At 53.9% G+C, this 25692-nt stretch overlaps 1 protein-coding gene and 1 pseudogene across 2 annotated transcripts; both read left to right on the top strand.

Moving 5' to 3' along the window:
- The first annotated feature begins 1940 nt into the window (after positions 1-1940).
- Positions 1941-24275, top strand: OTUB2 (OTU deubiquitinase, ubiquitin aldehyde binding 2). 2 transcript variants are annotated; one of them, XR_010940941.1, is made up of 7 exons: positions 1941-2140; positions 14436-14531; positions 15889-16007; positions 19329-19413; positions 19995-20189; positions 21034-22331; positions 22946-24275. XR_010940941.1 is itself a non-coding variant. In XM_067726847.1 (6 exons), the coding sequence occupies exons 1-6, from the start codon at positions 2138-2140 to the stop codon at positions 21238-21240; spliced, it is 705 nt and encodes a 234-aa protein (XP_067582948.1). In that variant the 5' UTR covers positions 1941-2137; the 3' UTR covers positions 21241-24275. The 2 variants fall into 2 exon arrangements, 1 of the variants encoding a protein (XP_067582948.1); XM_067726847.1 differs by having other exon boundaries at positions 21034-24275.
- Positions 3976-13519, top strand: LOC137206783 (regulatory factor X-associated protein pseudogene; annotated as a pseudogene).
- Positions 24276-25692: the final 1417 nt, after the last annotated feature.

Raw genomic sequence — 25692 nt, 5'->3', positions numbered from 1 at the left:
TAAAATCTTCTTTTAATGACCTACATTGTCCAATCTCTTCATTGAGTGAGGAATCAGTGGCCTAGAGAGGGCCTGGATGTCACCTGAGGCCACACAGCAGTGAGCGGCAGAGTCTAGAGCCAGCCTGGGGCTCAGGGTTGCCTGTGAACTCCAGCTCAGCCAGCGCTCCTTGCACATGCCAGCGCTGGCTTGGGTTGGAGCTGCTGTGGCCTGGGGAGAGAAGGAGATGGGCCAAAGGCCCAGGGCTTAGTATGGCCCAGCATGAGGGTTCCTAGAAGCCCTCCTTCTGGAAGCCCCAGATGCCTCAGATGTGGGCTTGACCAGGGTTAAGCCTGAGACCAGGCCCCAGGCAATGCCCTCGCAGGCCCTTCCCGGCTCTCCTCAGCAAAGACACCTCGCCCACACCTGCAGGGGCCACACCTGGCTCAGTCATTCCTCCAGCGAGTGAAGCCTACCTAACACAGTCTGGACCAAGCACTGGATGAGGAGTCAGAAGTCTGGGATCCACCCCAGCTGAGCCTCTTCCTAGCTGAGTAGCACTGCGCTGTGCCTGTCACCTCTCTAGCTTCCTTGGCTGTAAAAACACAGAGCAGAAACTCTCCAAGTGCAAAAAGAGGCACTGGGAGTACACAACCCCTGCAAACACGGGCATTGTTCCTCAGCAGAGCAAATTCAAACCCAGCTCTGGAGTCAGGCCACCTGGGATTGAATCCCACTGTGTGCTGGGTCAATGTGGGCAAGTAGCTTAATTTCCCTGTGTCCCAGTTTCCTTGTCTGTAAAACAAGGATAATAGGACCTACCGCCATAAACTAGTTGCGAGAAAATTAAGATAATATAGTTTGAGAGTTTGTTTTGTTTTTTTTTGCGGTACGTGGGCCTCTCACTGCTGTGGCCTCTCCCATTGCAGAGCACAGGCTCCGGAAGCACAGGCTCAGCGGCCATGGCTCACGGGCCTAGCCGCTCCGCGGCATGTGGGATCTTCCCGGACCGGGGCACGAACCCGTGTCCCCTGCATTGGCAGGCGGACTCTCAACCACTGCGCCACCAGGGAAGCCCAGTTTGAGAGTTTTGGATGATGCTGGATACACAGTAAGTACTCAGTAAAAATTAGCTTTTATTTTTATGGCTCTTTGAGTCTTGATTGACCCCAAACTCCCCAACTAGTAAATGATATGCACTTGAAAGATACAGATGTTTGTCTATTCAAGAGCCTAGCCTGGTGCCTGGGGCAGGGGGGTGAGAGTGTGGTGTGGAATTACTTAATACATGCTCCAGGAAGTATTAATACTTATAAAAGGGCCGCATACAATTCACCCAGAGCACCGTCTTCCAGCGGTCAAGGGCTGGTGAATGAATGAATCTCTGAACGATACATATTCCTCTGTTTGACGTTCAGCAATAATGAGCTCCTATGCAGGGTGAGTCACCAAGCGTGGTTCACGGTCTGTGCCTTGTATATAGCCGTACAATTCCACAGGCACAGAATCAAAGATCCTGGAAATTCATTCATTCCACAAACATTAATTGGGTGCATGGCAACCTACTGATTCAGGAGTTGGAAGGGTGTAAAATATTATTTTGAAGCTACACATGCAGGCAGGTAACTTCATGTTATTGGACACGTGTTCCCTAAGCGCCTGTCCTCTGGTCTTGAGCAAACTATACTTATATGACCTGGTTTATGAATTAATGAGGGCCAGCTAATCTTTCAGAATTCAATTTGCGGTTTTGGTCAAAAGCCCTTCAGCCTTTACAACCTGTCTTCCTGGGTTGGGCTAACTCCTTTGCCAGTTAAAAGGTTTCTGTGTCTTTAAAAGGAGGCGGTACCCTGTCAAGTGTGCCCCAAAGGATAGGCTGGAGGCTCGTGAAGTTCCACCCGCTTTCTGTGACGTCCTGTGACCTGGCTTCTGATTGTCCGCCTCAGACGTCAATCGAGGGGCGTGTGTCTTGCTGGGACACAGTGGTGGTCTAACCTCTGGTTTGCGGAGCGGTCGGGTGTATTCTCCGCTCGCCCCCACGCCTTCGAGGACCCCGCCGCCCGACCCAACGGCGGAGCCCGCCAGTGGTTCCCTGGGCGCCCTCCCCCACCGATCCCTCCTCTCTGGGGCGGGACCTGGCCCGACGGCTCCGGTCACTATGGTCAGTGGTCGTAACGGGGAAGCGGGGAAGGAGGAGTGGGAAGGGGGGCTCGGTAGGCGGGGTCGCCGCCTGGGCGCATGTGCACTCGCGGGACTGGGGGTCGGGCGCGAGGCTCGGCCGCCGCCGTCAGACCTGACGCGTTCGGACACCCCGGGAATACGGGGGGCCCAGTCCTTCCTTGGAAGGCCCCCATGGACGGCCAGCGACGGAGACCCAGCCCGGCTCCCAGGCCTCCCGCCCCGGCGCGTTCGTCCCGGCTGTCCCCGAGTGCCGCTCGACGGTGGGCACCCGGAGGCTCCAGGGCTAAGGGTCGCTTCCCTTTTGTTAAGTAGACCTCCAGTCGGCAGCTCACGGCCCCAGCCATCCGAGGGCTCAGCCATGAGAGACCTCCCACTCCCAAGCCCCAAGAGTGGACCTGGGGAGTGCAAGGGTGTCCGGACATCCTCTCCGACCTACGCGTCAACAGAAGGTCTTTGGAGTTAGGACCCACGTGGAGAGGCTGTCTCAGGTTGTGAGACACGTGAATTAGGGGTCCCGGCAAAGCAAAGACTAGAGGAACCCCTGATTCAGAAGGCAGAAAGGGCCCTAGAGACCCTCTGAGCCAGGCCAACCGGGTCTTGGTCAGCTGGGGCCACTGAGGCCCAGACAGGGAGGGGGCCGGGACTGATCGTGGTAGACTTGGAACTGAACCCAAGCCTCTGGACTCCCAGTCCAGTGCTCTTTGTATTACTACATCAGTCCATCTTGGGGGCAAGGGGAGGCGGGGGACAGGCACTCTGCAGAGGACTGGGTGTGATGAGTGCCTAAAACTCTTCAACTCTGAGCCCCCCTGCTCCAGGGAGCTTGTAGAGTATAAGGACTGGTGGCCTGGCTTGTGGTCACACAGCCCTGAGTTCAAATCTCACCTCCATCCCTTGGAAGGCCGAGAGGCTTTGGTTGGTCGCTTCCCATCCCCGGCACTATTTTTCACGTCTGTATACTGGGCTGCTGTGAGCACCACGTGAGGTGATGCGAGTGGATCAGTTGGCTCAGATAACTGGGCACGGCTTTCCCTGTGAAAACAGCGTCCTGCAAATGCGCGTGCACGGGTGCCTGGTTTTTCGTGCTCGGCCTCCTCCCTCCCATGTCTGGGCAGAGGAATGGGTCACCACTGCAGGCTGCCGCTGGCTTGGGGCACAGGTCAGAAACTGTTCACGGTCTGACACATTCTGACTGTGGTGTGGGCAGCCAGGGCATCTGCGCTGGCCTGTCCTAGACAAACCAGCCTGCTGCTGGGTGTGGCTGAGGGCTTCTGGGGCATCTGGAAGCACCAGCTTCCTGCTTCTACCCAGTACCTAAGGGTTTACCTGGCTCTGCTGCTCCTGCAAGAGGACCCAGGTGTTTCTGCATCGCCCGCTAGGGAGTGGCCAGAGCTGAGGTAATAATGGGTTTAGCCACCCTGGAGCCGAGGCTGGCGGGGCTTCCAGCCACCACTGGGTAGCTGAGAGCATGGCAGGGGTGGTGAGGGCTGGGACCTGAACTTCTGGCCTTCGTGCTGCACAGGCCTCTGACTCCATCCTCACGTCTGCCCTGGACTCACAAGACCGGAAGTCAGAGGGCAGATGGAGTCAGAGCATCAGCCCTCAGCCTGTGAGGGGTGGCGTGGCTGCCTTGGAGAGGGATGAAGTTGTTAACTCACAAAATAGGACGTCTGCCGGGGAATCCTGGGAGGGTGGGGGCGGCAGAGGCAGTGCACGGTGTGTTCTCTTCTGTTCACCCAGCACTTATTGAGCACCTACTGTTTGGCAGGTACCGTGCTGGGCCCTTTGGTGGTTTTCTGAGTCTGTGTGGTGTAGATGGAGGTGAGTGTGTGTGTGGTGGGCAGAGGAGAATGTCTTTGGAGAATACGGTGTTTTCTTTCTGTGTTCGTTTCAAAGTCACGGGGCTAAGCTTGATGAAGGGTCCCAGGTAGAAGACACAGAACCCCTTGGGAATGCAGGGGCCAGGGTGAGGACAAAGCCTGGGGCTGCCACTGGCAGAGGTTGTAGGTAGTGAGGGGTCTCATGCTCACTCAAAGGGCATTTAACATTCAGTGAAGAATGAGGGTCGGATGTGAATAGCAAAACCACAGGGCCCTTCTGTGCTTTGTTCTTTGGTTTGTCAAACAAGCCCCAGTAGGTACCCTAGTCCAGCCCCATGCTGGGCACTGATGAGAAAGACAAGGGGCTTGCCCACTCTTAGGAGCTTACTGCCTGTTGGACAAGGCAGAGCTGGACACAAGCAATTCTTGAGCTACTGGTCATGACCTAAGACACCTGACCGTGGGCTTGGGGAGCACAGCAGGGAGCCATGCACTCTGAGGGAGTGGGGAGTGTTGAGGAAGGCTTCACAAAGGAGTCTTTTGAATGGGGTATTGAAGGATGTATAGGAGTTTTCAGGAAGGATTTGGGGAAGAGTGTATTCCGGTCAGGGTGGGACAGTGTGCTTACAGGCCTGTAAACATGGTTAAGAGTGGGATATGCTGGGAAAGGTGAGCGGTCTGTATGGATGCAGGGAGCTTGGGGGAGGGAGGAGAGATGAGTTTAGAAAAGCAGGTGGGGTCAGAATGTGCCATGAAGGGCTTCGCATGCTGCATCATGGGCTTTGGACTTTATTCTGCAGGTATGGCTGGGGAGGGGCGAGGACCATAACATATTTTTGACAAATAAGAGATGGTTGCTTTGGATGCCGTCTGGCAATGGAATGGACAGAGGGTTGGAAGTGGCCAGGCTGGAGTCGGAGACCAGCGCATACATCTGTTCACTCATCTGCTCGTTATCCATTTTGGGGGCATTATTGTGTGGCAGGCACTGGGGAATCTAGTCATGACAGGCAGGCAGAGTCCCTGCCCTCATGGAGTTGACATTCTCGTGGAGGGTGACAGACAGCGTGCAAGTAAATGAGTGAACCTACATGTCAGAGAGCTCTACAGACATAAAACAAGTCAAGGCAGTAGGGGTAGGGAAGGGGCAACCTTCACAGGGTGGTCAGGGAAGGAGGTTGTGTCATCTGAGTCATGTAAAGAGGCGAGAGTCATTCCATGCAGAGGCACAGCATGTGCAAAGGCCCTGAGGTGTCTTGGGGGAACACAAGGAGGGTCACTGTGACTGGAGCTCACGAGAGTGAGGGGAGCAAGGCCGGATGGGGTAGGACCTGGGTGGTTGTCATCCAGAGGTTGAGTCTTCTCCCATGTGAAGGAAGCCACTGGAGGGAACTGGGAAAGGGCATGTCCTCATCTGCTTCACATGGTAGGAGCCTGTGCTGGCTGCTGTGGAGGATGGTGGGGCTGGGGGCTGGGAGTGGGAGCCAGGAGGTCAGTTGGGCAGACACATGGTGCAGCCTCCCTGAGGGCAGATGGTGGCAGCTCTGGACGGACACAGGAGCTGAGCTGACGGAAGAAGGGGGAGGAGTAGAAGAGGCCTCCCCGGTCTTTGGCATGAGCTCTGTCTGGATGGAGGAGCTTTTGAGGATCTGGTGACACCTGGAGGGGATGCAGGGGTGGAGAGAGAAAGCAGTTAGGGGCACAGTAATTCTGGGATCTTGGTCAGACATCCTGGTGGCTGGTGGTGTTTGAGGCCAGAGCTCTAGGGAGAAGTCAGGGCGGGAGATCTGAGGGTCCATTAGGAGGATGTATGAGTCCAGGGTCAAATGAGAGAGGGCCAGCATCTGACTTCGGGGTCTCTGCAAGGCCAGCCAATAACTGTGACCCAAGGCAGGTAGGGGTCCAGATGCAGAGTCTTCTCTGTTTCCTGAACTGAACTGCAGAGATGGGGGAATGTGGGTGGTAGGCTGAGTAACAGTGCCCCGAAGACACCCACATCCTAATCCCCAGAACCTGTGACTAGGGTACCTCACGTGGCAACAGGGGCTTTGCAGCTGTGATGAATTAAGGGTCCTGAAATGGGCAGAGTACCCTGGGGTACCCAGGTGGGCCCAATGACGTAACCACAAGGGTCCTTATAAGGAAGAGGCAGGAGGCTGGGAGTGAGGAGACGTGACAGTGGGAGGGAGGGATCATGAAGAAATGCAGGCAGCTTCTAGAAACCGAAAAAGCTAAGGGAGTGGCTTCTCCCCGTGAAATGTAAGATAATAAACCTTGTTTTAAATCACTGAGTTTGTACTAGTTGCTGTTTGTACAGCAGCAATAGGAAGCAATTCAGGACACTAGGTCTCCCCTGAATCTTGGGCCTCCAAATGTTTTTGATCACTCATCAATAAAAATGTTTGATTATCCCGTATGTCGGTATATTATACATCATACCCTGAAGGAGACATTTAAAAAGCCATTTCCTTCCAGCCCCTGCAAACAGCCCCCTGTGGAGACCCCAGCCCCAAGCAGGCAAGGCCAGGTTTGGAGCCACGGGGCGCCTCTAGAAGTGGCGGGGACCTTCTGAGGGGAGGTGGTTGGCTGCGTTCTAGGCCCTGGCCCTCTGGTGGTGAGGCTGCAGGCTCTGGCCTCTGCCGTGGAGCAGTTGGTAGCTTGAGGTCAGGCCACGCGGTGCGTTGTGGCTTCTCGGGGCTGGGCCTGGTTCACGAGGCTGACTCATGGCCCGGGGTCAGCAGAGCGGCCTCAGAGGGAGGTCCAGCAGGCTAACGGCTGGCCTTGCCCGCCGGGGCCCAGGGTGGGCCCAGGAGAGGCCCACCAGCACCTCAGAACCTTGGTTGGGGGTGCACACAGAGGCACCCAAGGGTACGTCATGGGGGGTTTGTAGGCAGACGCATGAGCCCAAGGCCGGGCTGCTGAGGAGCCATCAGGAAGTGATGATAGGGCCCACGAGGGCCAGGTGGGTTCTCTTTGTGGAGAGTTGGGGCAGAAAGGCACCCAGGTCTGTTGAATACCTTTGATGTGCTGGGTGACCAGCATGGAAGTTTCTCCCTGGATTGCCTCACTGTGTGACCTCGGGCAAAGAGCTTGACCTTTCTGGGCTGCAGTTTCCATTTGTAAAACAGAGCTACTGCGAGGCCTAAGTGAGATCATCCCCAGCGCCTGGCATACGGTGACCTCCCGGCAAAGGTAACTTAAGTCATTCAACAAGTGGTTACTTAGTGCCTTCCGGGGGCCCGCTGCTGTTCCAGGCACTTGGAGTACTGTGATAAAAGTGACAAAGGACCCTGTCCTTGTGGTACTTCATTCTCCTGTTGTTTTGCCTCTCGTGAAAGCTCAGAGAAGCTGGATTCAAACTCTGAAGTGAACTGTATCTGTTCCAAGAGGGGCCCACGGAGAACTCACAGGAGGGGCAGGGGTTTGGTTTGGGTCACAGGTCATGTCATGGGTCAGACCTTTACGGCTTGCAGGACTAAGCTGCTAGGGCCCAGTCCTTGCAGTGTGGCCCTCCCCACCCTGCAGCTCCCTGCCACCCCACCGTCTGCTGGGGGCCCCTGGAGATGCTCGCACAGTGCTGTGCACGTGGGGTTCCCGTGGGCAGGGTGCGCAGCAGCTTGTGGGATGGGAGCTCCTGCATCGCCCTGGCAATGGGACCTCACTCTGGCTCTGCTTGGTCACTTCCTTACCGAAAGCTTTCAGGGCTTCAGATGCCACACCAGTGGGGCAGGATCCATGGATTGGGGTACATGGATGGGGGGGGCGGGGTATATGGATGAGAGATGGGGATCGAGTGCGGGGTCAGCAGCACTATTGTAGGTGGTTCCGTGCTGGCTCTGATGATCGGAGAAACATTCTTCTCTCACTTTGAAATATCTTCCTCGACTCAATAGCTCAAAGCTGTTTCCAAGCAGAGGTGCTCTCTGCCTGGCTTAGTTAATTAGCATCTATTTGCAAACCAGCAGTTTAAGGCTAAAATCCTTTAGGATTAGGTAACCTGATTAGGTCTGACAGGACGTTGTCAGGCGAGGCCTGTCCTTTTTCCATAACATCCTGGAAATTTGGGGCCATGATTTAAAAAAACAAACCACCACTTAGAGTCAGCCAAGGTCAAACCCAGAGTATTGTACCTGCTTTATGGGCCCGTATACTGAGGCTGTTCTTCCGGGGGTGTGGCCAGGGTCGTGCCGATGGGGAGGGGGCCGGGGACCACCCGGGCTGACTTGGGTCACTCTGGGCTGCCAGGCAGGGACTTAAAGGCGCCAAAGCAGAAACCCACTCCACTCACCCCTCCCAGTGGCGCCAGTAAACACACCTGGGACCACGAGGGGGCGCTGGAGCTAACTTACAGCTCCATCACAGGGCAGGGCAACCAACCTGGGAGCCATTTGTCAGGAGGGGTGGATCTTAAATAGTATTGAGTGAAGGAAAAAAAAGCCACGATATCTATAGAATAATTTGTATGCATATTTAAAACACGTGCATACATAAAACAACTCTGTATTTTAAAAAAGACATACATTCCACTTACATGAGGTCCCTAGGATAGGCACATTCATGGAGACGGAAAGCAGAGTGGTGGTTGCCAGGGGCCGGGCCGTGTGGAGTTGAGGGGTAGGGAATGGGGAGTTAGGGTTTCATGGGTAGAGTTTCAGCTGGGGATGATGAAAAAGTTCTGGAAAGGACGGTAGTGGCTGCACAACGATGTGAATGTACTTAATGCCACGGAACTGCACGCTTCAAAATGGTTACGATGGTGTATTTTGTGCTATGTATGTTTTAGCACAATTTTAAAAAGGCAGATACGTACTGAAAGACGTGCCATAGGGAATACCTATAGAGGGTGGGGGGATGGCGGGATGGGAACAGCCATCAGGGATGAAGGGGGAAAAGGTGACAGAATGCCTTGCAGAGGCCGGTGCTCACAGTGGGTCTCTTGAACCCTGCGTGTGATGAGCTTGACTCTCAGCGACCCAGAGCCCCCCACCCCCCGCCCCCAAACTGCTGTTTAATATTTTTCTTTTAAGTTGACTTTTAAATAGCCTAAGATATGACTATGGCAAGGGGAAAAGCTAGGGAGGCTTCCCTGAGTGAGGCCCATTTCCCCTTCCTGACCCACCTTTAACATTCTCATTTTGACTGGTGATGGCGGGCTTTCTAACATCTTAAATACTTATCTCTACATATGTAAGATTAATTCCTTATACTCCTTTCCACTCTCCCAGCGATACCTTCTCAGAAACTGCCCATCAAATAGAACTGATTTTATGCATCCTCCCACACCATTTGCCGTCTTTTTTGGGGGGCACTCCAAGCGCGAGCAGCGTTCAATACAGCTGCGCTGCTTTTTAATCACCCATTGTTTAAAAAGACCCAAACCATAATTTTAAGTCTGCTGTGGGTAAAAACAAGACTTTTTGTTGGTGAGATAGGTAAATAATGGGACTTTGGAATGAAAGGAGACGGCGGGTGGGTGAGTGCGTGAGATGGGCATTGTCGAGTGGGGACACGTGCTGTTTCTGAATAGTACCTGTTTGTCATCCCGCCTTACCCTCGGGTCAGCAGAGGTGGATTTGTAAATTCTGAAACTCATGGGATCCCGTGGCTATTCGCTTTATGAGCACACCGTGTGAGTGCAAAATTAACTGTACACCAGCCATTGGTATTTGTTATGCCAATAATGTAAGTCTTCCATGACTTAGAATAGGTCCAAACATGTTCACTTTTTATAACTATGCCAATGAAGTTAGTAAGTTAATAAGTTTTGGACTTCCCTGGCGGTGCAGTGGTTAAGACTCTGCTTCCTACTGCAGGGGGCGCGGGTTCGATCCCTGGTCGGGGAAGATCCTGCATGCTGCGAGGCATGGCCAAAAAGTTTTTAAAAAGTTAACAAGTTTTGTTTTAAGTTAAAAAAATTGCAAATGAAAATGGAAGATTTTATGCTCCAAGTCAGAGGCCTTCTCACCCTTCAAAAGAGGCTAGCACAGTGGAAAGGAGTTAAAGGTACACTGGAAGCCTGCTTTCTCCTTGGTACAATTAGAAGGTTTGAAGAAAGTTGAAAAGAGATTAAGTTTTGCTCCCAATGTCGCCAATGTCTTCTAACCCCCATGTCCAGACATCACCTATAAATGATCTCTCACTCCACCTGTGATGAGCAGCCCTCAGACTGGGGGATCCTGCTGTAGGCACCGAGGTCCGGGGCTGAGCACTCTGCCTGTAATGGATGGAGGGGGAACTGCAGGGGCCCAGCCTGAAGGTGAGAAGGCCCCAGGCTGCCCTGCACACAGTGTTCCTTTGAGGCCTAGCAGCCTTGGTCCCTCTAGAGCTCCTGGACTCTGAGCTCTGTCTGCTCAGCAGTTTGGCTTGGTAGAATTTCCATGGGCTTCAGAGTCAGGCAGATCTGCAGCACACCTCTTCCTGGCACAAGGGACCCAACCTTGTCAGTAGAGTGGGTTTAGTAATTGTCAGTCGGGATTAAATGAAATAGCGGGAATATGTAAGCCTCAGTCCCAGAGCTTGGCCACACAGCTGGTGTACAGTAATGGCATCCATTATTATTTCATACATCTTGGGCTTAGGGTAGCAGCAGATCATCAAACCATCCTCCACGCGTTGGCTTTCAACCTCATGGTCACAGGATGGCTGCTGGAATGCAGACGTTGCATCAGTATTAAGTCAGGAAGAAGGAGGAGGCGGACGCGCTGCCTCTGTTCTTTACATCCCAAACCAAAAGCCTTCCCCAAAGCCCCCAGCAGATTTTTTGTGAGTCCAGTTGGCCAGCCCCGGTCACTTGGCTGCCCACAGCTGCAAGGGAGGCTAGGGAAATCAGTAAGGAGGAGGTTAGGGTTGTCATGACTTAGCCCAGGCATTTTCCATCACCTTGCCCAGAGTAAAACAGGAATCCTGTCTGTAGGGAAGAAATGGGTAATGGCTGATGGGAAAGCAGCCCGTAGCATCTGCCCCAGGATGGTTATTTGATTCCTCCTGATGGCTCTCCCCTGCTCTGCCAGCCTGCCGCTGTGGTGTCAGAGCAGAAGTGAGGAAGGAGCCTGAGACTGACTTAATTTTGCAACAAAGATTGGGTACAGAATAGAAGTTTCCGGAAACAACACCTAGAATCCCTTCGCCCACCCACAAGCATTTGCACGCTCTCTTCCTTCTTTTAGAAATACTTTTCCTGCTGTTTTTAGGGACAACATTCATCTTCTCACTGTTTGGCTTTCGTCTGGGAAGATGCCCGGGCGTCCCACATCTCGGGAGGGCATGTTTGGGGCCACCAGAAAGGGAGAAAAAGGAACAAAGCATGAGTTCAAGGGAGGGCCCAAGCCTGATTCAGATGGGGTGGGGCAACCAGGGAGGCTTCACCGGGGAGATGGCTTTTATTCATTCATTTAACAAACATCTCATCCCCTGCTCTGCTTCAGGCCCTGTGAGGGGCCCTGGGGAATCAAGTGAATGGAAGGTCTCAGATGGTTTGACAGCTGCCCGCTGGCAAGGGAGGCCTGCGTGACTTTGGAGCCTTTGAGGGCTGAGAGCTTCCAGGCCCCCCAGAAATGCCGCTTCCCAGTCACAGAGCCTGGATGCCGAGTACAGGAATCAGAGCCAAAGAAGCTCATTGTCAGACAGAAGTTTAGAGTCTGTCCAGGCTGGAGACCAGGTAAGCCTAGAAGTCCCTTACGCCTCATTGTACGATTCTGGGGGCCAGCTCTCTGCTTCCGGTGGTGAGCTCTGGAGAATCTCATCATCAAAATCCAACCCATTTCTCCAGATGGGAAGGGGTTTGTAACACCGAAGGCTCCTTTTCAAGCACTGCGGTATTAGGTGGAGGCCACTGTCTAGTCAGTGAGGAGGCTGAGAGGCCGCCCGGTGACAGCTGTCAAAAGTGATGGCCGGAGACTTTTCCTCTAGTGGGTTCCCGGCCGTTGGTTTGCTAAGTGCAGCTGGGCCCGGCAGGTGCTGAAGGGTCGGGGTCGTGGACCCCCGCCAGGTCTCAGCAGCGCGGAGGTGCAGGCTGTCGCCGAGGGCCGCGCTCCGCCCCGGGGCCCCCGCCCCTGCCCCCGGCCCGGCCGCGGCCTCGCAGTTCACCCTGTTGGTGACGCGCCCCCGTGGAGGGCAGGACGAGGCTGTGGCCGAGGGCGCCCTGCGGCAGGCTCCGGCCCTGGGGGGCAGCGCCCGGGCTGCCCGATCGGTACCTGTGCCAAGTGGCGGGGGGGATGGCGAGGGGGAGGCGGGAGAAGATGAGGCAGACCTGCTGGACACTTCGGACCCCCCCGGGGGGAGGCGAGAGCACGGCTAGTCTGGAGGATCTGGAGGACGAGGGGACCCACTCTGGGGGAGAGGGCGGCAGCGGTGGAGCCCGGAGACGGGGCAGCGTGAGCAAGACCTGCACCTATGAGGGCTGCAGCCAGACGCCGAGCCAGGTGGCCAAGCAGCACAAGCCGTGGATGTGCAAGAAGCACCGCAACCAGATGGACGAGGATAAGTACAAGAAGCAGAAAAGCCACCAGGCCCCGAACTGCGGTGGGGCCGCCCAGCCTGGTGGCGCAGGAAACGTCAAACTCGAGGAAAGTGCAGGTAATACACTCTCCACTGTTAAACAGAGAACAGGATCTTTGGGGGATCGACCTGCAAGACCTACTCTTTTAGAACAAGTGTTAAATCAGAAAAGACGGTCATTACTAAGAAGTCCAGAAGTGGAGCAGTTTTCACAGAAACGGCAGCAACTCCTAATTCAGCAAGTTTTGGAGCAAAGACAACAGCGGTTTCCAGGAACATCAGCGTGAGGGAATTTATCAAGAAGTCCTACACGTTTTTTATCTTATTGTAGTGGATGGACATATTTTTATACTAAAGATAAATGGGGTAAGATTTGCCGGTAGAAGGTAAACAGTCATTTTCCTATGAATGTGTGTGCGTTTGGGGACAAATACGTATTGCACATTGTGCATCTATGACCCTGTTTCTGTTCTGCTATATTTGTTCATTTGTTTTTTTAGATTCCACACATAAGTGATATCATGTAATATTTGTCTTTCTCTGTTTTCACTTCACTTAGTATGATAATCTCTAGGTCCATCCATGTTGCTGCAAACGGCAGTATTTCATTCTTTTTCTATGGCCGAATAATTTTCCACTGCATATATATACCACATCTTCTGTTGCATATATATACCACATCTTCTTTATCCATTGATCTGTTGATGGGCACTTGGGTTGCTTCCATATCTTGGTTATTGTAAATAATGCTGCAGGGAACATAGGGGTGCATATATCTTTTCTAATTAGTGCTTTTGTTTTCTTTGGATAAATACCCAGAAGTGGAATTGCTGGGTCATATGGTAGTTCTGTTTTTAGTTTTTCTGAGGAATCTCCATACTGTTTTCCATAATGGCTACACCAATTTACATTCCCACCAATGGTGCACAAGTGTTCACTTTCCCTCACCGATACTTGTTATTTGTTGTCTTTTTGATAATAGCCTTTCTGACAGATGTGAGGTGATACCTCACTGTGGTTTTTTTGTTTTGTTTTTTGCGGTACACGGGCCTCTCACTGTTGTGGCCTCTCCCATGGCGGAGCACAGGCTCCGGACGCACAGGCTCAGCGGCCATGGCTCACGGGCCCAGCCACTCCGTGGCATGTAGGATCTTTCCCGGACCGGGGCACGAACCCGTGTCCCCTGCATCGGCAGGCGGACTCTCAACCACTGCGCCACCAGGGAAGCCCCTCACTGTGGTTTTGATTAGCACTTCCCTGATGATTAGTGATGCTGAAAATCTTTTCATGGGCCTGTTGGTCATCTGTATGTCTTCTTTGGAAAAATGTCTATTCAGATCCTCTGCCCGTTTTTTAATTGGGTTGTTTGTGTTTTTGATGTTGAGTTGTATATCTTCTTTATATATTTTGGATATTAACCCCTTGTTCAGATATATTATTTGCAAATATCTTCTCCCATTCAGTAGATGGCCTTTTCCTTTTGTTGAAAGTTTCCCTTGCTGTGCAAAAGCTTTTTAGTTTGATGTAGTCTCATTTGTTTGTTTCTGCTTTTGTTTTCCTTGCCTGAGGAGACATATCCAAAAAATGTTACTAAGACCAATGTCAAACAGCCTACTGCCTATGTTTTCTTCTAGCAAAGTTTAATGGTTTCAGGCCTTACATTTAAATCTTTAAACCATTTTGAATTTATTTTTGTGCACTGAGGTATTATGTTCTATAAAACAAATCAGTTTGGAAGTTACAAGTTGATACCCCTGTATGGTGGGCCTGACCCTGGCTCCCTGCCCGCCGGGGACCATGGCGTCTGGGATACTAGTCACACGCCCGGAGGTGCTTCTGTCGGGGGGAGGTAACATTCACTGTGTCCTACAGCCAGCAGTTCAGAGGCTTTCTGTTGGTGAAAGCCCAACAGCTGCTTTTGAAAATTGTTACAGCTTCACTCCTTTTTCTGTCTTTCAGAGTGAAGCATCTTTCAACCTAATATCAGAAAAATGTGACACTCTGTCAATTCTTCGGGATCATCCTGAAAACAGGATTTACCAGAGGAAAATCCAGGTAAGGCAGAGGGTCAGAAGAAGGGGAGCCTAGATGAAATGGGCTGGAGTTGGGAGCAGAGAAAGAGGTGACACTTTGAAGGTAAAAAAGGCTTCGCATGTGGACCAGGTTCCTGGGCAAATTAAAGGGCTCCCAGAATATTGTGATGTTGGGCATTTGCCTTAATGAGAAATCCTTTCGCTGCAAAGAGAAAAAAAAATAGCACTTTTGTTCTTAAAAAGCTAGGCACTCTCCTAAGTGTTTCCTTTCTCCCTGAGACCTCAGTACAACATTGCAAGGTCAGAACTTCTATTACCCACGTTTTACAGCTGAGGGAAACGAGGCACAGAAGTTAAATGGCAAGCACACGGCCCTACTGCTAGTGCGTGGAGGAGCTGGCATTTAGACCAGCGGGCCGACCTCATAAAAGCCGTCTTTGTAACCGCCCTGCAAGGGCATCTCTCAGGAGGGAAAGCCCACTCCAGCCGGGCTATGAAAAAGTGGGGGTAGGATTGCTGGAAGGATGCACGGACAGTCACAGAACAAGAAGGAGCCTGGGCGCTCCCCTGGTGCCCCCTCTCCACCTCTCGGCTTCCCGCCGGGGCAGGAGCAAAGGCTGGGCAGCACACTGACTCTCGTGTCCCCTGGAACCCCCTCGGGAGCTGAGATGGAGTTTTCAAGGAGCGCATCCTTCCCTACGGCCTGCCTCTGGTGGGCCCTGTCAGCTCCACTCTGGTGGGACCCCTTGAAAACCAGCTCTGCTGTCAGAACCCTGATGGTAGGCAGGCCCGGGAGGCAGCTGTGGGGACTCCGGGCCGTTTCAGAGGGAAGCTGACAGCCAGGAGCAGAGCCGGAGCGGGTGGCATGGGGAGGCCACACCTCCCAAGAAACCCTTTGAAGGACTGGTCAGACTGCTTGGAGAAGGCTGGGGAGGCCCTTCCTACCGACTCTGCAGCCTCCTGGCCCACCTCACAGGCATGCCCACCCTCACTGCCCCACCATGCACGCCGCTGCACCTCCTCTCAGTGCCATTCCTGGACTGCTGAAGTCTGATGTAGATGCCACTGCTCCGTGGCACCCCGGTGCTTCCCCTGTCCTCCTGTCACGATCATCTGACTGTCCATCTCACCTCAGACTGTAGGCTCCTGAGGGCAGGGCCGTGGGACCCCACCCCCACCCCGTTCGTGCTCAGTGTCTGACACAGGACACACTCTGAGTAGTTTTATTTTTGTGGGATGAGAGTTGGGACACCGTGAAGGGCAGCCAGTCTGAGAGGAGGGAGCAGGTGTTGCGTGGGGGAGGCAGGGGCCCTGGCCCTGACGGGACGCGACGGGGGTGCTGTTGGTGCAGACACCCACATTTCCTCTGCCCCCTGCAGGAACTCAGCAAAAGGTTCACTGCGATCCGCAAGACCAAGGGGGATGGGAACTGCTTCTACAGGGCCTTGGGCTACTCCTACCTGGAATCTCTGCTGGGGAAGAGCAGGGAGATACTCAAGTGAGTGGGGCACAGGGGATGCTGGGTGGGCTGCCAAGGGGCCCGCTGGGGAGGGACAGTGACCTAGCGGGCACTCTCAGCCCTCCGGTCTCAGTGCGCTTAGGCAAGTTGCGTTGGGTGCGTTCTCGAAGACTCACTGCAAGGAGAACACAAAGAAGCGTTGCCCCGTTGTTCTGGATGATCTCGCTGACCTTGAGTAACCCAGGGGTCCACCTGGTCAGCCTGGATCCAGAGTTGATGCTGTCCAAGGTCCCCCTGTCCCGCAGCTGCTGCCCGTAGCGATCCTCCCTTAGACCCTCGGGTTTTGGCTTAGCTCGAGGCTTCTCATACTTCATCATTTGTGCAAACCCCCTGGGATCTTCTTCAGATGCAGATTCCAGTTCAGTAGGTCTAGGGCGGGGGATTCCGCATTTCTCAAAAGCTCCCGGAGAAGCCGCCCCTGCCGCTGGGCCTCGGACCATGCTGGGGAGCAAGGAGCTGAGAGCTGCTTCTTGCCCTTGGAGGTCTCACAGCCCTTACAGGATTGGATGAAGACCCCGGGCTTCCGTGTCAGACACCCTTCCCCACATACCCTGGGAAAGAGTGCAGAGTGGCCACAGGTCACAGAGCCCTTGTGGTTGAACCGTGGACTCCGGCACCAGAACTCCTTTGCCGAGGCAGGTTTCTACCCTGCCTTCCGTCCGGGGCCCCCTTGCTCCTGCAGCCATCGCCCAACTGGGTGCCACACGCAGACTGTGTTGTGGGCCCTGGGGATGCAGCAGCCAACGAGAGAGACAAAACACCCTGCCTGTGGAGCTGGCATCCTGACCGGAAAAGAGGGACAGTGGATACGAAGCGTACTTGATGTGTCAGACGGTGATAAGCGTTGTGGGAAGAAAAATCAGGCAGGAAAGGAGGCCAGGTTGTCCAGGGGTAGAGGCTGCAGTTTTAAGTAGGGGTTGGAGAGGTAGCGGGGGCAGGTGGGGTAGGGCCTCACGGGCCTTTTTAAGGACCTTGAATGTCGGCCTGAATGAGATGGAGCCACAGAGGGTTCAAGAGAGCAAGGGGCCTGATGTGCGGCCTGCTGCGTGCAGGATAAGTGCAGCGGCGCGCAGCCAGGGAGCAGCAGGGGACGTGCTCCAGGAGAGCCCAGAGGAGGGGTGGTGACGGTGGCCTGAGCAGGTGGAGGTCGATCGCAGAGCCCTGCAGGGGGGCGCCAACAGGATTCACTCGTGGCTGGAGTGGGGTGTGTGAGCAGAGAGAGGAGTCGAGGATGGGTGCCTGGGGTTTGGCCTGAGAGTTAAAAAAGCAGGAGGTCCATGTTGCTAAGTCTGAAATCCCCATGAGCCATCCAAGTGGGGTCCAGTGGGAAGTACCAGGAGGGTGTTACCCCATTTTACAGATGAGTAAACCGAGCTTCGGAAAGGTTAAGTGACTTGCCCAAGGTCCCACTAAAGCTGGTGTGTTTCTGAGAGGGCCTGTGCTCCAAGTCCTGACTCCGTCCTTCTCCTCCCTCACCTCGTCGGGGCGGGAGTCCTGCCCTGGGTGTTCGTCCCTCGCTTGACTGGGTCTGTGTGTCGCCGTCTCTGTGTCCCCAGGGCTGGCACGGCGGGGCCAGCAGTCGTTGGTGAGGAATGAGTGGGGGGATGCGGCGGGGGCTCAGGAGTGTGTGGCCAGGGAGGGGAAGGGTGTGAAGGTAGGAAAGCTGGGAACAGAGCTGTGCACATTCACAGCCTCACAGAACAGTGGCCAGAGGGGCCCTCCCAGCACCCCTCGTGGAGGCCTGTTACCGTCACCCCTGCCATGCGAAAGGGGAGCCTATGGCCCAAAGCCGGAGAGCGACTTAGCAGCAGGGCCGCGGCTCCCAGCACAGCACTCCTTCCTACACCTGCCCTGGCCAAACCGGGCTCAGATACGCCGGCCGGCCCAGCCTTTGGTGGTTTGCCTTTCGGCAGAAGCACCTCACCTTCCAGGTAGATGGTTCCACTTCACACACACCACCCTCCCCTCACCTCCCCTGTCCCACAAGTCACCTAAGCCTCCCAGGCCTTTCTCATTGTGCCTTTAGTCCCTCGTGAAAACCCTAGAGTCTGGTCTCCCCTCCCAGGGGACAGGCTGCGGTTACGCCCGTGCCAGCTGGTCCCCCAGAGCCTCTCCACTTGGTCCTTCTTGCCGGGGATGCACCCCCTTCTGTGGACCAATCACTTGGACTGTATCTCATCTCTGCTGCTGAACTCTGTGTCCTGGGGCAGCTCCTCGCCATCCCCAAGGGGACCAGGACAGGTCCCAGATGGGGCCGTGCCAGTGGGGGGCCTGCAGTGGGAGCACTAACAAAGCAGGGGTCCCTGGACCAGGTCTCGAGGGATGGTCAGTGCTGGCAGAAGTTTAGTGGCTGTTTGGCCGGGAGGCCTGATTTGTGGTGCGAGTTGATTTCTGTAGTATAAATACTCTTGTCATGATTTTTTTTTTCCAAGCAACCATCATGGGGTCACTGAACAGGGAGTTGGGAAGAGATACGTAACACATGCTATAGTCCAAATCATATTGCCACCATCCACGCCCAATAGACAAAGATTACCTCAAGAGCATAGATTATAATTTGTGTTTTAAAGTTATTTAAGTTTACATAACTTGATTCTTAAATAATGGCTGTTTAACACCTGGATGGCAAAATGCGTAAATTTAACAACTAGCTCTTGTGAGCAGGTACAAACCAGCGCTAGCACACCTCTGAGAAGAGCATCCCTGGCTAAGGGGACAGTGGAGGCTAAGGGGTGAAAACGCAAGTGGGTAGTGACTGTGGGGTGTGAGGGAAGCTGTGAGACTTGACTAGAGATGAGGCTGCTGAGCTCGGCAGGGGCCCTTCCAGGACGCCTGTGCTGAGGAGCTGCGTCCTGAGGGAGAAGGCTGTGGCAGGTCACTCTAAGGTCCCTGTGGAGAGGGGACCAGGAGTGAGGGAAGGCTGGGTGTGGCCCAGGCCAGAGATGGTGTTGACACACCAGGAACCATGGGGACAGGAAGGAGGGACAGAGTCAACAGACCTTCGAAAGGTAGAATCAATGTATCTGGGAGTGGGTGGTGATTACCTCAATTTCCTCTTCTGTGAAATGGGTATACTACCCACCTCCCATGACCGTACAGGGGAGGACGGAACAAATCAGTGTGTGGTCCACGTGGAAGTGCTTTGAAAAGTAGAAAAGTCCTACTAGAAAAAAAGTCCTAGTAGAAAAATGACACGTACCCTCTCAGGTGTGTATGGGGTTGGTGGGTGAGTGGGATGACAGCTGATGTCACAGCAGCGCCCCCTGCAGTTCCTTGTAAGTACCAGTCTTTCCCCTCCAGGTTCAAAGAGCGTGTACTGCAGACCCCAAACGACCTTCTGGCTGCTGGCTTCGAGGAGCACAAGTTCCAAAACTTCTTTAATGCTGTGAGTTAACTTGGGCACGACAGCTGAGGGGCCAGGTTCTCCCTCGCTGGCAGAGCAGACAGGAGCGGGCACTGGCCGGAGTCCCCTCACCGCCCAGGGCTCTGTGGTTGCGCCCCTCTGGCTCCTCCCAGCTGGGGAAGGGCTGAGGGTTGCTTCCTGCTTGTGGGGACATCGAGGGAACAGGGAGCCCAGGGCCCTGCCGTCTCTCTGGGAGGAGGTACCTCCTTTGGGGCACTAGCTCTCAGGCTGGAAACTTCCCCCAGCCTCCTTCAGCCCCTCCCCTCTCCACCCCATTCCCCGGACCCCACTAGTGAAGGCGGTGGGGTTGGAAGACTGTCAGTTCTGAATCTGTAAATAAGAACTGGAACCACGGCAATGAGGAGGGAGACTAACCGCTGCTCCTTAGACGTGACTCCGGGCTGAGGGACTCGCTACAGAATCTCTCTAACCCTGTTACCGAGCTTTGGCGGGATCTGATTGATTGATTTTGGCGCCTCAACTTGAGGATTTGAAGATGGAAATGCCCGTGGAGGGAGGGGCGGGGCTTGCCCGTCCCCTGGCTGAGGGCCCAAGGGCTGCAGTTTTACAGTGTGGTAGAGCTCGTGGAGAAGGACAGCTCCGTGTCCAGCCTGCTGAAGGTGTTCAACGACCAGAGCTCCTCGGACCGCATCGTGCAGTTCCTGCGCCTGCTCACGTCAGCCTTCATCAGGAACCGCGGAGACTTCTTCCGACATTTCATCGATGAGGAGATGGACATCAAAGACTTCTGCACTCATGTAGGTCCTCGGGGCCCAGGCTTTGGGGACTCGGCCTCTGGCCCTGGGCTCCGCTCTCATCCCTCTCTCCTTAGGAGACTTTAGCACCAGCATTCCCTAACCAGGGGACCTGGATGTCATGTCTACATTGCAATTCAAAGAGCACTAGGTTAGCAAGCCGGAACACATCCTCCTTCTGCCCAAACTGTGTGGCTTTGGGCAAGTCACTTTCCCTCTCTGGGCCTCAGATTTCTCATCTGAGGAATAAGGGCTTTGGACTAGACTGTTCACAAAATTACAGAGTAGCAACCCCAGAGCTTAAGCACTGCGCCACCAGGGAAGTCCTTCCCAGGCCTTCTTCTTGCCCGGCAGTAATCAGCAGGAGCTAAGTGGCAGCTGCCCTGGTTATTGGGACTCAGTAGGCAGCTTGTGTCTCCATTGACTCACCCACTCGCTCACCCAGCCCTCTGTAAGCACGTAAGCTTGAAATCCCTTTATGATAAAGTCCCTTTCTGCTGAGATTGACTTTGTGCATTAGGAAGCCCAAGCTGAAAAACTCCTGCCCCCCTTTCCAGATTCTTCAAAGTAGTGTCCTCTTCTCACAACTAGGGGGTCCAGAATCAAAAAGATCTAGATTCAAGCCTTGCAACTGTGGCAATGTCTATCTGTCACCTCCTCAGCGAGCCTGCGTTTCCTCCTCTGGAAAATGCAGATGGCAACATCTGCCTCACAGGTTGTTGTGGAGATTATTTCCCAGCGCAGAGGTTTTGACCTAGGACCATGAAAGCCAGGGTTGGACCTCTCACTTGTCCTCTGCCGGGCCTCCATCCTCAACTGGGTTGTTTTTTCATTGTGACCTTTGCAGGAAGTAGAGCCCATGGCCACGGAGTGTGACCACATCCAGATCACGGCCCTGTCCCAGGCACTGAACATTGCCCTGCAGGTGGAGTATGTGGACGAAATGGACACGGCCCTGAACCACCACGTGTTCCCCGAGTGTGCCGTCCCTTCCGTTTACCTGCTCTATAAAACGTCCCACTACAACATCCTTTATACAGCCGATAAACGTTGATTAATTTTAGACCATGCAGTGGAGCCTGTCACCTAATGGGACTGCGTTTTTTCTTTTTTTTTTTTTTGCGGTACGCGGGCCTCTCACTGCTGTGGCCTCTCCCGCTGCGGAGTACAGGCTCCGCACGCGCAGGCTCAGCGGCCATGGCTCACGGGCCTAGCCGCTCCGCGGCATGTGGGATCTTCCCGGACCGGGGCACGAACCCACGTCCCCTGCATCGGCAGGCGGACTCTCAACCACTGCGCCACCAGGGAAGCCCTACGGGACTGCATTCTGAATGGAACATTGCAGCTTTTCAGTTTTTCTAAGCGATTTATAGTTAGAAAATGTGCAGCCTTTTGGGCAAAGTCACTGGGAATAAGGTCTACTCACTATGGACTGGTGGTAACTTGGCGATATTTTTAATATTTATCTTCATGGAGGATCAAATGTTTTCTAACTCTGGGCTAGGAAGCCATATGCCCTGGCTCTACCCCAGTTCTGAGACCTTGCATAGGACATCTCCTCTCTCTGGGCCCAATTCTTCATCTGGAGGAGGTTCCTGCCAGTGTTGACATTCCATTGTGGTATAAAAATGGGGTCCTCTGGTTTATTTTCACCAGGGGCAGTGCCTCTCTGTAGAAGAAAAGCCCAAGATCAGCTGTCTTGAGTGACTTACCAGTTCTATAAAAAATCAAGTCCAGTCAGCTGTTGGACTGGACTTGGGCACACGGTGAATTGAGGCCAATTTGAATGCGAGGGCTTCAGTGTACTTCCAAGCATTCATGACTGTTTTCTTACCCCTAACTTGAGGAAAAAGATACTTTTATGCCAAAGTCTAGAAAGAGGCCTGTAGCCATCAGCGTGAAGCCCGAGTTGTCGGGCCCCTCTATCTCCCTCAGGGCCAGGACTGCCTGCTTTCTGGCGGGCAGCCCTGCAGGGTTCTGCCGCCAGCCCCACCTGGACAGACACTGAGAAAGCCTAAGGTCTGGGGCCAAGAAGGTGTCTCATCGTCCCCAACACATCCTGGAAGTAGAACATGGATCCTCAGCCGGGTGGAGACATCGATCAGCACGTGCAGCCGTAGACACCAGCTGAGCAGCACACACAAGGTGTTCTGAGGCTGTCTTTGGCTTCCTTTCCCCTTCCCCCGCTTCTGTTTGGCTTACGGGCTGGCTAGAGGTTAGTGGGAAAGGACAGAGATAAGCCGAGGAGACTGGCCGTGGGGAGATCACCTCTGGGGAAACCGCCTGGTAGCCAAGAGCCCTGGCGCTCGCCGGTCTCCCTGTTCATCCACCTGGACATACGCCCCTTAATAACCTCCTCACCTTGCTGCCTCAGGATCTTGAGGAGCCCTGGCTGGGCTGGGGCGCTGCCAGCAAGCTCTCTTCCTCTGGGAAGAAATGGAGAATGCAAGGGTGTGGAACTGCCTTCCTTAATCGAAGGCCTCACAGGTTCCATTCTGCAGGGGTTTGTTAGAACCTGTTGGTGCTGCAGTGCCAGGCTGTGGTGTCTGCCGACAGGCAAACTGTGCACCAGGAGGACTGGGTGACAGACTGCTCCCAACCCTTGTATACAAATGTCAGATTGGTATCAGTCTTCCGCCTTTGTGAAAACTGATGTCAGGGTGCTTTTAATGCCAGGCAGGGACCCAGGTTCCCATACTGCCCTTGGCTGGAACTTGGACCCCAAGGGCTCAAGCTAAGTGACTGTCACTTTTTCACAGGAATGTAAAGCTGACCCTGATCTCTGATCACTGGACAGGAGTGCTGTGACAAGTACACTGTAAGAGTGGGGTAACATGTTACATGTTTTGTGAGTATCACGATCCCTGTTTCCAAACTGAAGGACACTGAGCTGAATCTTGGCTGCTCTGAGCAGTTGTGAGATGGGTCCTGGGCCTCCAGCTGGGCTCTCGAGCACAGTATAATCAGCACTGGCGGCCACTTAACTGCATTTGTAGCTTGTGTAGCATTCACAAAAGCAAAGCTTTCTCTTTGGCAGACAGGCTGGAGAAATTCCCCCTGAGGTGTGTCTGTGCTGTGTTTCCAGGCCGGAGAGCCTGCCAGTGCTCATGTGGGACCCTCTTCCCAAGAGAGATCCTATCAGTTTAGAATCAGAATGCCCAAGAGAGGCAGGCTGTTTTCATGACCTTCCTCTCTGCTCTCCCGTTTTTCATAAAACCATTGGGCAAATCCAAACCACTGCTCTCTTCCCTTCACATCTGCCCTCAGATCTTGCCTCTGAAGGGAAAGCACTATGGAGGAAAGGAGTGGCAGAATTCAGAGAAGCTTTAAGTAACAAATGTAAAACCCAGTCACCCGTGGACACTGCCCTGCTTATGTACCGCAGCCAGCCACGCCAGCAATCACACTTCCTGGGTAATTCTTCACCCACCCCACAAAGCCTTCTCTTTGCAGACCAAAAGCTGGAAGGAAGGTTGCTTTCAGAGTTTGTCTTTACAACTGCACGTGTTACCTTCCTTCCAAAGGGAACTTTACAAACCAGTGCGAATATCTGGCAACAAAAACCACTGTCCTTGCTTTTGGTTCCTACTTTAAGCACAGAGTGGCTCTGCAGCCAGGCTGCCTGGGTTCAGATCTTCAGCTTTGCCACTAACTAGTTATATGACCTTGGCCAAGTCCCTTCACCTCCAAGTTCCAGTTCCCACATTAGTGGAATGGAGACAACACGTCACAGAATTATCGGTTCAAGTGGAATAAGATTACATGTGAAAACAATCGCAAGACCTGGCGCCTAGCGAGCGCCCTACAAGTGGGATGCTTCCCCCCACGGACCCTTCCCAGCGGGCTGCGGCAGAACACTGCAAGACGGGAAAACACGCCACCTTGGCAGTGGCACTGTGGTTTCCCAAACAGGGAAGAAGTCTAAGGACCAAACGCATTCCCGTGCTGAGCGGAAATAGGGGCAGGGGCTGTGGCTCAGTAAATGGTTCCCCAGGGGCCCCTTGTCCCGTGGGACGTAGGCCAGGCCCACAGCTTCCTCGGGCAATGGGTAAAAACATTTTCCTAGCATTAAAATGGTTTCCATGACAACTGTTCGTCCTGGCTTCTTAATAGTTGGTACCTGGTATGCACCAAAAATCAACACTGCTATCCTATGGGGCTTGTACGTGTGAGTGGACTAGCACGGGTAGGAGTGTCCTTGTTTAGTGAAAGGTCCAGACACTCAGGAAACTCTGTTCTTGGGCTGGGCTGGAGGTGCCAAAGGAACCACAGGCCTCACCAAAGCTTCACCTCATCAGGTCAGACAGCAAAACTGTCAGGGAGGCTGGCCCTATCTTTTAAAACCTAGCTCTTTAACATGTTACCCCACAAAAAGGAATTTGCTGTTAGAGGGCAAGGACAGGCTGTCACAGGACGTTAGTGGCTCTGTTTGGCCTGTGCCAAGTATCCTCAGGCCTCTCATGGCTCAGGTGCTAAGGGACCCTGACCCTGCGTATACTTCCACTGTATCATTTGGAAAATGGAGAGCCCCCCTGCCATCCTCTGATAGCTGTCACTCAGGAGCTTCACAGACTAGGGCTGTTTTCTTTTGCATTCTCCTCTCCCAGTCACTGGTGACACTGGGAGACAGGCTCTGGCAACACTGCTGACTTTTAAAACCAAAGCAGTTTTCTGAACTTCCCTTGGGCCTACAAGGAAATACCCAAGGTTCTTATCCCAGCTCTGCCACTTGACTGCCATGTGACCCTGAGCAAGTCTTAGCCACTCACAGTGAGCTTTCTCAACTGCAAAAGAGGGTACTCTAAGACTCATGTCCCAGGGCCTTGACGGAAAACCAGATGACAATCGAAGTAGATAAAAATACCTAACCAACACTCAGTGATACCTGAATCTGAGTTTAGGCCAACTACCCTGTTGCAGTTGCCCACAGGGACCGAGGGAACACAGCTGCCAACCATGAGGCCAAGGGAACGTCTGTTTAGAAGCCCAGACTTAGCTGTGCAGAAATCAGTGCTTCTCCCGTGACTGTGGCTACTCACCCAGGCTGACCCGGAGGAAGCTGCGGTGGCGCCGGGAGGTCTCGGGTTCCCTCAGCACATATTTACACCAGGCCCTGATCTAAGTGCAAGGGCTGCAAGGAGTCATAAGCAGCTTCTGCCCGCAGGGAGCTCAGCAAGGTGCCGGAGACCAGTGTGGCAAGTGCCGTGAAGAGGGTGAGCCTGGGTACTGTGGGAGCTCACGAGAGGAACACATCACCTCCTGGGTCTCAGGGGCCACCAGTGCTCAGGGGCAGGAAAAGGCAAACAGGCCAAGGAAAAGCTTGGACAAAGGCTCAGGGCAAAAGAATGGGGGCGTGAGACCGTGGGCAGCAACCGGTTCTGTCACACAGAGGAAGGAAGCAGAGAGACGAGGCTGGAGAGACTGGCCAGGGCCAGATCCCAGGTGCCTCACAGCCAGACTCAGCAGACTGCTCCTGGCTTCCCCACACGTGGCTCTGTGATGTCAC

This window comes from Pseudorca crassidens, chromosome 1 (assembly GCF_039906515.1).
Source record: "Pseudorca crassidens isolate mPseCra1 chromosome 1, mPseCra1.hap1, whole genome shotgun sequence".
Lineage (NCBI taxonomy): Eukaryota > Metazoa > Chordata > Mammalia > Artiodactyla > Delphinidae > Pseudorca > Pseudorca crassidens.
The sequence above is the reverse complement of the archived record's forward strand: the minus strand, read 5'-3'. Positions and strand labels throughout refer to the sequence as shown.